Source organism: Ictidomys tridecemlineatus, chromosome 5 (genome assembly GCF_052094955.1).
Source record: "Ictidomys tridecemlineatus isolate mIctTri1 chromosome 5, mIctTri1.hap1, whole genome shotgun sequence".
Taxonomy (NCBI): Eukaryota; Metazoa; Chordata; class Mammalia; order Rodentia; family Sciuridae; genus Ictidomys; species Ictidomys tridecemlineatus.
This window is the reverse complement of record NC_135481.1, coordinates 163,670,544-163,684,426: the sequence shown is the minus strand read 5'-3', so window position 1 is coordinate 163,684,426 and position 13,883 is coordinate 163,670,544. Positions and strand designations below refer to the sequence as shown.

The window sequence follows — 13,883 nt, the reverse complement described above, 5'->3', positions numbered from 1 at the left end:
TTAGGTCAGACAGGCCTGGCCAAACAGGCAAAAGCAGGTGGATAAAAAGTGGGTCACCATAGAGAAATTTATAACTAGTAGAATACCTGGAAGCCAAAAATGGTCTGTCTAGTTACAATAATCAGCTTTACAAGTAAACTGGATCAAAAATAAGGTGGGTTAATTGTTGGTTTGGAGATTAACTGTAACAACCCAAAGTGGTTCAAATTCATTGAATGTAAATTATTTTACTCAAGTAGCTTAGACGTGCCAGACCACCCTTACAAGATTGAGAGGACTGTCTTATTTAAAATATATATATATATATATATATATGCCTTGAGAAGAAAGGAATGATATGTCCCTGACGGCCCCCCACCCCAGTTGTGTCAGAATAGGCAATCTAGGATGGTTAGAAGAGAGACGAATAGAGCTTCACAGGAAAGTATTTGTTGATTATGAGCATTTGATTATGAGCATTTTATTCCTAGCATGGAAGGTTCCATCGTGAATCTGCCCCAGATTGTGGCTCTGAAGAAGAAATACAAGGCCTACCTCTACATGGATGAGGCTCACAGTATTGGGGCCTTGGGTCCAACTGGCCGGGGTGTCAGAGAATTCTTTGGAATGAACCCTGATGATGTTGATGTGTACATGGGCACCTTCACCAAAAGCTTTGGATCCTCTGGAGGTTATATAGCTGGAAAAAAGGTAAGGAAGGGATTCGTTATGTCTTTTTAAACCCTGAACACCCGAAGCATGTCAGCAGGGCTTCTCTGAATTCTTTGAAAGTATCAATTCAATGCACCTTGTCTTGTCTAATCTCTGTAACCTGTTCAGAGCCAGGCAAGGCCTGGAACATCCTAGAACTCACACTCCAGTGATAAAGTGAAACCTGGGGTGAATGATTACATTATAATAATAAAAAAAAAAGAAGAAATGCTAGCAGTGTGCACAAGGTACAGAGGATCCAGACTCTCCAGGGTAGGATCTGGGATCTTTTAGAATGAATTTCAATCTATAATTGAAATCTAAATTTTAAATGAAGACAGATATTAAAGAGGCTGACCCCATGGGTTTTAAAAGTGTTGATCAAAAGAATGACAGGATCAGGAACAGACTTTTAAGACACTTTGTCTACAAAACTATACTTACTCATGTTGTTGGATAAGTGATAGGCCAAATATTGTCATTCTCTAATTTCTTATCTGTATAACTAAAAAAAAAGTTCTGATTTGATGTGATTAGATGATTAAATGAATTCTAACCCTGATATTTGAGTGCCCATATATCACCAAGGGGTTTGTAAACATACAACAGCAAATATTGGAAAGAAATTTTTTAAAAAGAGGGACAAGAAGAAAATCAAATATTCAAACTCTCCAGATCAGGGAGTGAGTTGTCAGCCTCCTTACATACAGCCTTATCCAACTCTTGCAGGTCATCTCACACAAGCCTACACCTGTCCTAAACAGATTGTGTGACCATGGAGTTTGGTTCTACCTTGCATTCATGGCACCACGGGCCCCAAACTAATGCATGCAGGTGGCATCTATAGCTTGTCTAAAATTCCCAATTCCCTTCCCCTATGACCAGCAGGAACACAAGCTCAGCCTCCTGGACAAAGCAGTGAAAGTCTATGATTTAAAATAACAAATTTCATTTTAGCCACTCTCCCTGCCATGAGATGTACAAATGCTTTAAAATGTTCAGAGTTTAAAGTGGTCTTTTACCCTTCAGTAAGTACTGCTTTCTTCCGGTGCTCGAAGCATGGTTTTTCATCCTCCTCTACTGTGGGAATTAGCAGGCTAATGCTAAAAACATAGGAGAGGCCCAGATTCTTAGAAATGTCAGCTAAATCTAGGGAAAGGTTAAATATCACCTCCCTAACTGTCACAGCAATGGGATCAGAAGGTCTCAAATTTAGAAGCTCCCTCATCCAGGTTACATTGCTTTGTGAGGTTGTGGTTTTGTGATTACTTTAGCAGCAGTCTGAGCTACAAAATTTGTAACCAAGCGTAACTATGTTTCCTGAGCCAAAAGCACCTGAATAAACTGAAGCAAGCAGATCCTTGAAAGGCTGTCAAATTGGGTAGATGTCACATTTTTCTCTTTTGAGTGTCTTCGTTTGTTACCCACTTTAAACAAAGGCCTGTGATTAGCCTCAGTTAGGACCAGCTTGCTATGATTTTCTCCCACTTTCCATCCTGAAGTCAGTTGCCATATTTAAAAGTGGAGGTACTCTTGCCTACATGACATCTATTCATTTGGGGATAGAGACTAAGCAACTGTTAAAATTATTTACATTAATTAGGATTGCAGAATAAGTTTTTACATTTGCTCATGTCTTTGCACCTTGAAAATTCAATTTTGTTCACTATATTTGGATCCAGCAAGCTGCTTCATGCACACCCCTTCTCTCCTTCCTCTCCTCTTTTGTCCCCAAACTCCATGTTACATGCAGTCTCTGAATTCACCACAAGATGGCAGCAGGAATTAGAGAGTGTTTGGCAGAGGTTCATCCGCCAGGGCCCTAAACCAGCAAGATATGAAATCTTGAATACATAAGGTAGTTTGGAAGACCTGGAGAGTGAGCAGAGGACACCTAAGAAACTGCGTGTGTGATCATTCTCTGATGATTTTAAATTTAGTCAGACCCATAACTGTCTGGAACAGTTTGGGTGAGACCATAATAAACCCAGATAAATTTATTTCCTTCCAACCTAAACAGCCCATGAAAGGAATACAATTTATGTATCTGTTCCTTGATATCTTTATAATTTTTAATTATATTAATTTAAAATTATATGTACTTCTTACTTAAGTCACATATTTTATTTCCCTAAACTTTATATAATTTTGTGAACAATTTCATTTTAAAGTCTGTTTTAAACTATGCTTTTGAATCAAAAGAGCATAGGATTGGGTAAATAGTAAAAATTTTTATTTGAAAAAATATTTCTATTCATTTATTTAAATAACTAGTACACAGTTTTCAAAGTTTATGAAACTTTGGATATTTGGAAGTATATATTTCAAGGTGGTGGGGGGGACTACAAAATAAATCTAAGATTCAGAACTAATGGTTACAAAATTAACCATAAAAAAGTTAAGTGCACACTCTTAGTCTTGACATTTTTCTGAAACTCTAAAAAATTTCAATTTTATTGGGTTCTTGGTAAATTTTGAAATTGGAAAATAATCATGCAAATACAAAAATCAAGAAAAAAGATTTGAAAAAAGACAAAAATATATGGCTCTGAAATCTCTTTAAATGGCCTTACTCATGTAGAAGGATGATATTCCCAAAAACAGTGTTTGGGAAGTTCTAGAAATCCTTGAAGAATGGGTCAGGGTCAGCTTTATACGTTAGTAACTGAACAAATCATACAAGAAATCAATATCTTGATTGATTGAAAAAAATTGGCTTAGTGCTGCTAGGACCACAGACAATAGTGGTTGTGTCTGGGTCTCAGCCTTCCCCTCACAAATGTCCTACAAATTTATATCTGCTAATTAGAGATTGTTTCTGGGCTGTGGCTTGCTTTCCCTACCTCAGGTAAACTGTCAAAGCAATTTCTCAAAAGCTTGCAAGAGTTTTTAATTTTGTTCACATGGTGTTTGGAGCTGCTCTATATACAGAGTGAACAGTCCATTTGGAGGACCCTGTCCTTTTAAGACCTTTTAGATGAAATGTCAGATAATCCCTTCCCTCCCCATGTCAGAGCTCCATGCTATGAATGACTTCTTTGAAGAAAGCCTGAGGTGATAAGGCTAGGTTTCTTTCTGCTTTCGTTTCTTTCTTTCTTTTTTTTTTAAGTTTTATTTATCCAGTTGCTGGGAAGATGTGTTGCACACAGCAGACCCTCGGTTTTTCTCCAGGCATAGATCTGCAGGCTCCTTGCATGCCTTTGCTATTCACTGGCTTCCACAGCCTCCAAAGGCTGACCAGAAAGTTGCAAATGAATGAAGCAAAGGTTGTCCTCATGACTGATAGGTTGCAGGGCTGAAATTCTGAAAGAGGAGAGTGGGATAGGGCAGCAGAGTTTGGGGTGATCATTAGCCCCAGCAGCCTGCGTGCCAGAAGGAGGCAAGCCCCTTGCAGAAGCCAGCTCTGCCCTGGGTGTATTTAACAGCCCTTTGAAGTAAATAGGGGTCATGGAATGAGTACCAAGATGTTTATTCTAAGAGCCTCCTGTCTGATTTCCTCCAGAAAACCCACCCTTGTCCTTGAACTCCAGGCCTATGGGTAAAGAAAATAATCAGGGTTTTGAACTTACAAATGGACTTAGAAGCCTCATTCTGAGCAGACCTCTAACCCACACTGAAGAAAGACACTACCCAGACTAACCTTACAAAAGACCAAAGCCAACGCCTAATTCATGGCTCAAGGAGCCCAATGGGGGGTGTGGAAAGAAAGAAAGGGAATCAGTAAGCAAGAATTGAGGCTTTCCTTGACACTCTCCAGAAGTTACTTAAAGACTCCCATTTTCTGAACCACACAGAAAATTAACCCTCATCAGCAAAGTCAGACTGAGAGAAAGTGAACTCAGTCCAAAGGAATAATAATGTAATATGGAAGGTCTTCGTGTTGTATTGATGGGCTACTTACTCAAACTGAGAATGCTTGTGAAATTGTCAGTTTATGAAAGAAAATTGGAGTTGGGGACAGTGGGAATCAAAAGAGGCTTTGTTTCCTTGTCTGGTCTTGGTCAACAGTGCCCTTCAGACCAGGAATATTTGCTATACTTGTTCCTAAGAATGCAGCTTAGTACTCCCTTTATACATCAAGGAGTCCCGCTATCCTTCTTGCATCTTTGAAATCCCTCTACCTTCCACTAGATAATTAGGATGTGCTGGACCCCTGCTAAATACCCACTTCTGTGGATTTTAGGAAAGTGTACTAGCTCTATCCCTATTCCCAACAAGCTTTTCTTTCCTTTGAAGAAACAAAAGTAATAGACATGAAACATTTAAAGACAGAATTCAAGCTGTGGTTTAGGACACTGTAGACTGGTGTATATCCAGAATTCTTTCCCATCTCCCCCATGAAAGAAACAATCTCTGTGGATCAGGAGAGTATCAAAGAATAAATAAAAGTTTCATTGGTCTTTGTGCTCTCCTGGACCCTCCTTCGCCTTAAACTAAGCTCACTCTTGGTCTGATTTGGAGAGATAATGAGTCTAATACCAAGGATGGGGTGGACTCCAGCACTAGATTCTTTGGATTCAAATCTTCATTCTGCCACCTGTCGTGAATAATTTTCTGAACCTCTCTGTGACTCAGTGGTCCCATCTGTAAAATGATGAGTTATTGTGGAGCTCAAATAAGTTAAACACCTACAAAGTTCTTAAAATGGAGCCTCACATAGGAAATGCATACACATTATCGATGGTATCAATTTTTAGCCCCATTTTCTCCTCAGAGTCATTCAGTCTGTCTTCATGTCTGAGTATTCCTTTGTTTAGAATGCCACTCTTTTTCTTTCTTTTCACTGCTGTTGCACCACCCCTCTAATCATGAAAGAAGATCATGAGCTGAATATCGTTGGCTTGTGGTGAGAGGTTATCTGTGTGTTGTTACATAACCTTAGGACATTACCTCCTGCAAAATGATGGAGCCGAAATAAAGACAATCTGCAGAGTTTTATCTTTTTGTCTCCTCTACCCATCCATGTTACATGCTTGACCCACTCACTCTCTCCTACTTGGTTCCTCCAGCATCCTGTGAGAAGGTACTCGCTCTAAACAGAGAAAGAAAATCCCTGCCGGTTCTCCCTAGGGGTGCTGGACACAGAACTTGAAGGGCAGCCTGGTTGTAGCAACCTGGAAAATGATTGCTTTCTTTTAGAGGTATACCAGATGCCCCAAAGTGAACTTCCTGAATGCTACCTGGCTAATGCCTTAAGTCAGGACATCATCATACACATGCTCTTTGACTAGAGGAAAACTCTCCCAAAGAGTTTCACCAAACTGATATGATTCACAAAAGAACAGAATAGACATAAAGTTAATTTTCATCATAAACATGGGTAATAGATGCCAGAGACCAGAATATGTCCTCCCTTCCCTCTTGGACTGCCACACATAGGTCAGAGCAAGTCTTTGGCAAACACTGTCTAGAAGGAAAGATGGAAGAAAGGAGTGGGAAGAGGAAGAAAGGGGAGAAGAGAGAGAGTGAATGAAAAAAGTGAAGGAAGGAAAAAAATACTAAGGAAAAAACATTTCAATGGAAAAATTGAAATGAAAAAAAAATGAATAAATAAAGAGGGGGGAAAGTAACCCAAGTCCAAGGAAGAGAGAAAGAAAGAACCTAGAAAGAAAAGAAGAAACAACCAAAAGGAATAAACCATTTAAAGTGCAGAAGAAGGAGGAAGAAAGTAGAGAGGAAGGCAGAGGGACTTAGAATGAAGGACCTTGGAGGAGGCAGGAAGGACAGAATGGAGCTTTTGGCTCCCCCTAAAGGCCAGGTAGAGTCATCACCTATTGATTTAACCTTCACACACCACATGTGAGGCTGACCAGCCACTTTACTGAGGAAGATGAACTTCAAATGTTCAAAATACTTGTAAATTAAAAAAAAAAATGCCTACAAATACCCCAAAAAAAGATGAGAAAATGAGAGGCAGGGCCCATTCCCAGGCTCAGAGCGGGGAATTTTTATATGACCAGTGAAGGAGGGTTAGAAGGATATGGATCTACCCAAAAACAAAAGATCTCAATTCCTAAGAGCTCTTCCCAGTTCACTGCCATAGGAATAATTGAAGACTTAAAGGGAATTTTAAGCTATGATGATATCCTAGAGAAAATGGTGTATCCTTTAAAGACCTCGCTCTTAATTCATAGTTACCACTAACTGCCTTAGTTTTTCCATAGGACATCCAGAGAGTCCCAGGCCATGAGCTAGTGAAGTCAAGCTGAGCACATACAAATACTAGCTCTGAGTCCCTCCCCATTGTGGCATTCGATTTTTGGAACTTCTTAGGACTCTCAGCAAACTTTCCTGGAACTTTATAATTGGCCCCAGAAGTTAGGCATGTGGGTTAAATATTGTTCCTACCCCTGAAAACCAAAATTCTGTAATGGCTCAGCACTCCAAAGATTGTTATACAAAAATTCCAATAGGTCTCTATGGCCTAAGGCACAATCTGCATTTATCTGGTCCTATCCTGTATCCTGGTTTAATTTCCCACTATCCCTACCTATCTAGTTCTCTGCTAGCCTACAAAAAATGTGTATCTGTTAGTCTTTGCTAAACAACAAACCACCCCAAAACTTAATGACTAAAACACCACATGTATTTAGCTTACAATTCTATATATAAACAATATGGGCTAGGCTCCACTGGGCTACTTTTTGGTCTCATCTGAACTTGTCCTTGTGTGACAGTCAGCTGTAGGGTCAACTGATCACTGGATGGCTGGAGTGGCCTTTGCTGAAATGGCATTGCTCTACTCCACATGATCTCATCCCCCAGCCAGCTAGCTCAGACTTCCTTTGCATGGCAGCTTAAGAAGGTTCTGAAAGAACGAAATTCCTCTTAAGGCATAGGCTCAGAACTAGCTCACCATCACTTCTGCCACATTCTACTGCTCAAAGTAATTCACAAGGCCAGCCCAGAGTCATCTGTCTCTTGATGGAAGGGCCTACCAAGATGGATTGCAAAGATGTATGGGTACAGGGAGTAAAAGAATTACAAAATTTTCTTTGCTAACAAATCAAATATACGTGCTTTCTGCTCTCTTGCCTCTCTGCACCTTTGATTTCTCCCTTGTGCCACCCACTTCTTACAAGTTTTCTTTTCTTGTTTCTTCATTCTTCAAGGCTTAATCGATACCATCTTCTCACTGGAAGCTTTCCTATCTATTCCAACTATCTACCAGCAGCCTCTCTCTTTCCTATGCATCTTGTAGCCCTGTAAAATACATGTATTTGCATATCTATTATTTCTTGTACCCTTCCACTTCCATAAGCATGATCATATGTAATATTCTCAAGGGCAAGAACTATTTCCTGTATTCTTTAGATACTCCTGAATACTAAAGCAGGTGGTGCTCATATGTAGTAGGCATTCAGAAGTGTTTCAGAAATCATTTTTCCTTCATACATCTGGTTTTAAATTGAAGATCTTAATTCAAACTTGTAGCACACCCCCCCTTTATACTGTTCATAGGTGTTTGAAGGAAAGACTAAGAAAAAAGGGATAGAAAAAATAAGCAATTGGCAATCCCCATTGGAAACCAGAGCACATTCATCTTTTGAGCTGAAAAAATCAAAATATCTTTTGTTGCAATGAATGGGGATGGAACTAGATTTGATAATCACCACCAGTACTGATATTTATTTGCCTTCCTTTTTGGTTTCCTCTTTTCTTTAAGGAACTTGTGGATTATTTACGGGTTCACTCACATAGTGCTGTTTATGCAACATCCATGAGCCCCCCGATTGCAGAGCAAATCATCAGATCCCTGAAACTCATCATGGGCCTGGACGGGACCACACAAGGTAAGAGCATCTTCAAAGAGCACAGTTCTCTTAAACTCCTCTCTCAAACCTCTCTGTCAATCTGCCTCCTTCTCAAGTACACATCCTTGTCTTATGAAGTCCAATTTGTAAATCAAGTTGGGTGACAAGTATACTATAGCTGTTGTCAGTACACACACATATACACACATGTACACCCACAAATCCTTTGTTAAACAAAGAAAATCTTCTAATTCACCCTTTAACATGATTAGCAAATTTGGACAATTTTGTGTGACCCATGTTAAAATGAAGTAAACATTGTGGGGTGTGTGTGTGTGTGTGTGTGTGTGTGTGTGTTTGCCTATATGTGTTTGAGCTCTGTCTCCTGTATTTCCCAGAGACCAAATTAGTCTATTTAATATTCACTTCTTGAAACGCTTTTGTATTTTTTCCGGCAGAGGTTAGGCAAGGGAAAGCCACCAGTGGCCACTTGAGGACCTATGGGGAAAACACACACAATAGCTTTTCAGTCATTTATTTGTCATTTATTTGTCATCGGGTCACCTCATCTAAAATTTGGCTACTTTGTTCAACCCAAATGAATATAATCTTCTTTTTGAAGAATTTCTTTTTGAAGAATGGTTTCATCAAAGCCTCTTGGAACTGTCCTTCTATCTTTCAGATCTCTTTTATACAGTTTTTACTATGTGTCACATACCAGTGGGGACTTCAATGATGAATAAAGCAACTCTCCCTGCCAGGCAAGCTAGTAAGCACATTTATAGAAGTAGCAAATCATACTGACCCCAGAACAGGCCACTAGGCTAGGCAATTCTTGTATTCTGTCCCTCCTTCCAGCTGGTCCAAAGCCCTGTGTTGTTTAGTGCAAACTTCCAAAGCTATTTCAGTAGATACATGGTGATATCCCTCCTTTTTAAATATTATTAAAGGCAGCAGAATACTTACTCAGATATGTGTTTTACCAGAAACCTAGGACCTGTTGGCCATTCACAACCTGAAATTCTGAAATCTCAAATGCTCTAAAATCTGAAACAAAATTTTTGAGAGCTGACATGATACCACAAGTGGAAAATTCCACACCTGACTTCATGTGATAGGACATAGTCAAAGCAAGTGATTAAAAATATTTTATAAAATTACCTCTAGGGGGCTGGGGTTGTGGCTCAGTTGCAGAGCACTTGCCTCACACATGTGAGGCACTGGGTTTGATCCTCAGCACCACATAAAAATAAATAAACAACATAAAGATACTGTTTCCATCTATAACTAAAAAATATTTTTTTAAAAATTACCTCTAGGTTAGGTGTATAAGGTGTATGTGAAACATATATGAATTTTGTGTTTAGACTTTAGTTCTGTCCTCGACATATCCCATTATATATATGCAAATATTCCAAAATCCAAGAAAATCTGAGATCCAAAACACTGCTGCTCACAGCATTTCAGATAAGGAACAATCTATGTTCCTCATTTATAGCAGAGAAGAATAAGGCTGGTCTGGTTAAAGCAGTGTCTCCATACATTCTGACCTATAGCCCCTGCGGCCCTTCTATTAAGCTGTAGTTCTCCCCAGGATACTTATCTGGAAACCACAAAGTAAAATATTTTTCCCCCTAAATCAGGAAAATGGCCTGAAGAATGGTTTCTGATAATTTCTCTTCCTCCTATAAAATTCAGTGGTTGATTGATCTCTAAGGTCTTCCCTGGGATTGCATCTTGTTAAATGCTCTTTGCAAAAAGGAAATTCAAACCCAGTATAGGAAGTCCTGATTTTACAGGCTGAAGATAGTTGAATCTACTTCCTAGAATCTGCTTAGCATTGTGTGGCCTTCAGAAAGTGATTTATCTTTTCAACCCTGAGAAAATTACTTAGATTCTCTATGCTTCAGTTCCTCCAGCTATAAAATAAGGCAAATAACATTTATGTGTCTAGGTTTCATAAGAATTTGGTACATTAATCCGTGTTGAATAATTTTAAATGTGCCTGGAAAAAATAATAAGTCCTATCTAATTGTGTATTATTGTTATTTGCTATTATTACTGAAGTGTTCAAGAAGTATTTGAACACTTTTCAAGGATGCCGTAGGAAAAATTCTTACTACAGAGGAAAGTAGGACTAGATGTCTATCCTGAACATTAATCAGGATAAACTAAGTTACACACCATAACAAATAAACCCTGAAAATCTCAGTGGATTAACAGAATCAAGTTTTATTTATTGCTTGCACCAAACAAAGCTAATAAAATCAGACAACTCTTGGCACACTTCTTGTCTATAGAGCAGTGATTCAAGTCGTTTTCAGGCTTGGCCATCTTGACTCATGGCCTCTATGGTCACCAAAGTAGAGAGAAAGTGAGGTCAGTCTGTAAGTGATACTTATCACCTTGCTTATAGTTCATTGGCAAAAACTGGTCACATAGTCATACCCCCAAAAAGAGGAGATGGTAAATTAAGAGATATGGAGATTAGGCCAGGTGTGGTAGCGCATGTTTGAATCCCAGTGGCTTAGGAGGCTGAGACAGGAGGATCCTGAGTTAAAAGCAACAGTGAGGTGCTAAGCAACTCAGTGAGACCATCTCTAAAATAAAATACAAAATAGGGCTGGGGATGTGGCTCAGTGGTTGAGTATCCCTGAATTCAATTCCCAGTACCCCCCAAAAAAAGAGATATGGAGATTGTATAAGTAGTTATTTCTCAGCCTTTAAAAACTAAAGCTATTTAGAATTACATTCATTTCTATGTGTGTCAAGTTATCTTAAAAAAACATTTCAGGGCCTGGGAGTATGGCTCAGTCATAGAGCACTTACCTAGTATGCTCAAGGCCCTGGGTTCAATCCCCAGCACCACAAAAATAAATAAATAGATGAATAATACCAAATAAAAAAAAAAGCTGGCCCGAAACCATTGGCTTTCCACAAAGCTCTATTAGTTTTTTCTTGAACTTCAAGCACTTCTTAATGGAAAATCAATTATTTGAGATTTAAGCAAAAATGCAAGTGACTTGTCTCATAATAATCAAAATTATCCTTTGGTATTATTTTGAAGATGATTAACTAGGAAAACGTTATTTTGAAAATTAGCCTAAGTCTCAGCAGGGATTTTCACTAATTTCTTAAACTCTTTGGTGCTTTGTTCTTAGAATCAGTTGATTTATATGTATACAACTTTACAATCATTTCCTTCCCTCCTCTGGATTGCTTTACCCCTTCATTGCAGACAGAACTCACTGTTTATCTGATCAGAATTGAAGATCTGCAGAAAGATTTCATTTGAAGATATGATAATTTGCCCTTCAGTAGTCATCCATCATCAATTTTTCTTCCCCTGAGGTGGGAACTATTTCTCTTAGTTCTTTCCCTCAATCTTATGATTAAGCAATTATTTGGTTATTATTTTTAACCTCATAGTTGAAGTTTCTCACTTTACTCCTCTTGCCATCTTAAGAAAGAAAGAAAGAAAGAGAGAGAGAGAAAGAGAAAGAAAGAGAAAAAAAAAACAGAAAAGAGAATTCTGTGTGTATAGTCTATTTTCTTAGAGCCAAGATAGCAGAAATAGGAAGACAGATAGGAAAGTTTCCTTTCAAATAAATGAACAAAGGAAAGCAATAGAAAACTCAATTGACAGAATCATCAGCCAAGTTTCAGGTGGTTCTGCCTGGCACATCTTTTGAAGAATTCAAAGGCACACAGTGAATGATCACACTGGCCTCATTTACAACAATGCCTGCTTTAAAGAAAATGAACAGAAACAGGTTGGGAATATTGCATTAGCTTACCCCTTTCTACAGAGACAGACTGCCTTTCAGGGTAAAGTTGCCCAACACTCAAAGGGATGCACTGTCATGCTAGAGCTGACTTACAGGATCTGAGAAAGAGGAGCCTGGCTCCAAGCCTTCATCTTCAGCCCACTCCACTGCAACTGTGATTGGAGCCTTTCAAGGCTTTGTTTCTGGTGGAGTTTGGGGAGCGGTTGGCCAGATCTGTTCCTTGATGAATGTCTTCACTTTAATCTGCAATGCAAAGCCATACGCTTCAAAGAAAGGCAAGCTACAGGAATAAGGTCAGTGTTCCTTTGATGCCAAGGTTCAAAGATGAAATAGCAGTCCCAGTGAAATGACAATGTTTATGCACAAACAGCCACCTTCACTCTGCAGCCAGGCTGCTGGTGGAGTTAATGCACACAGGCTGAGGGGCTGCAGGCCGGGTGTGCATTCCATATGCACCAAGACCAGTTTAATCTCCTGGCCTGTCACTCTGTGCAATGCAATGAGCCCAAAGTGGAGATTTGATTTCCCCATCCTAATGGATGTTGGGTGGTCCCTCAGCCAAACCCATGCTGTAAACCCCTTAAGGGCAAGAAATGTGTCTTGAATTAATTTGGTGTTCCTCGGAGTGTCAAACTCAGTGCTCAGCTTAATAAATATGTCATGACTCAACTTCCATCTTGCCAGCCTGCTCGATTTCAGGTCAGTGTTTATGCTAAATAAGATTGTGGGGATGTTTATCTCATAGGACTAGGAGCCCGGAATCAGTTCCACATCAGTTGTGGCAGCTGAAGGGATCACTCAGTGGTTGAGATTACTCTTGGAGAGGTCCAGAAAGATTGCAGCTCAGCATCTTTCTTCATCTAAACCTAGCACAAGCAGCCATAGGAGGGTGAGTCACAAACTACAGACCTCTCCCCTAAAGAAAACATTGTCAACAGTTGTCTTCTTTTGTTTAAGTCTTTGATGCCTGGTTTTCAATTCATCAGTCAACAATTTTTTTTTTTTCAGCTTCCAGTCTTGACCATTCCTCTCCACACCCACTTTTCCCAATTCTGAATAACCTTTCACTTCTCAGAAAAAGTACAGATTGAATCACATAGATGAATAAAGGGGTACACGCTGTGCCAGACTGCATTGGGGCCCAGGGCCTGGCCTACCATTTGCTTCATAACCGTTGCTTGCCCTCTCTTCACCTCAATCCTGCATTGAGAGTTGAGGTTGTCAGGAAGATCAAATGATGTGATACAGGGAACATAGTGTGATGTTTGATACATAGTAAACAATAAAACTACCAGTATTTTTAACTTGTTTGCTGTTTTCCCCTTCCTTTCACAAATTTTCCAATAGCTTTTGCCCATCTTGGAATTCTCCCTTGCTCTCACACCTGATTCCTACTCTATCAGCAAAACTTCAGCACTTTTTTTTTAACATATATCTTCAGAATCTGGTCACTTCTCACTTCTCCATCACTCCTTCCATCATGTCTCACCTGGATTACTGGAGGAGCCTCTTGAATATTCTCTCCACTCTGCCTTTGCCTTTTTATGGTTTGCTCTCAAAAGAGAAAAATCATCCCTGTTATTATTAGTTTCAATGTACAAATTTGTGGGGGCCCAATGTGAGAATTTAATATATCTATACGCTGTGGGTA

General features: G+C 39.3%; 1 protein-coding gene across 1 annotated transcript in view; it reads left to right on the top strand.

Moving 5' to 3' along the window:
- Sptlc3 (serine palmitoyltransferase long chain base subunit 3) overlaps positions 1 to 13,883 on the top strand; it is a 139,729-nt gene that overhangs the window by 93,276 nt on the left and 32,570 nt on the right. Inside the window, exons 8-9 of the mRNA XM_005320471.4 lie at positions 471 to 690; positions 8,357 to 8,483. Of these exons, the coding sequence (XP_005320528.1) occupies positions 471 to 690; positions 8,357 to 8,483 (347 nt within the window). The remainder of the gene's footprint in view (positions 1 to 470; positions 691 to 8,356; positions 8,484 to 13,883) is intronic.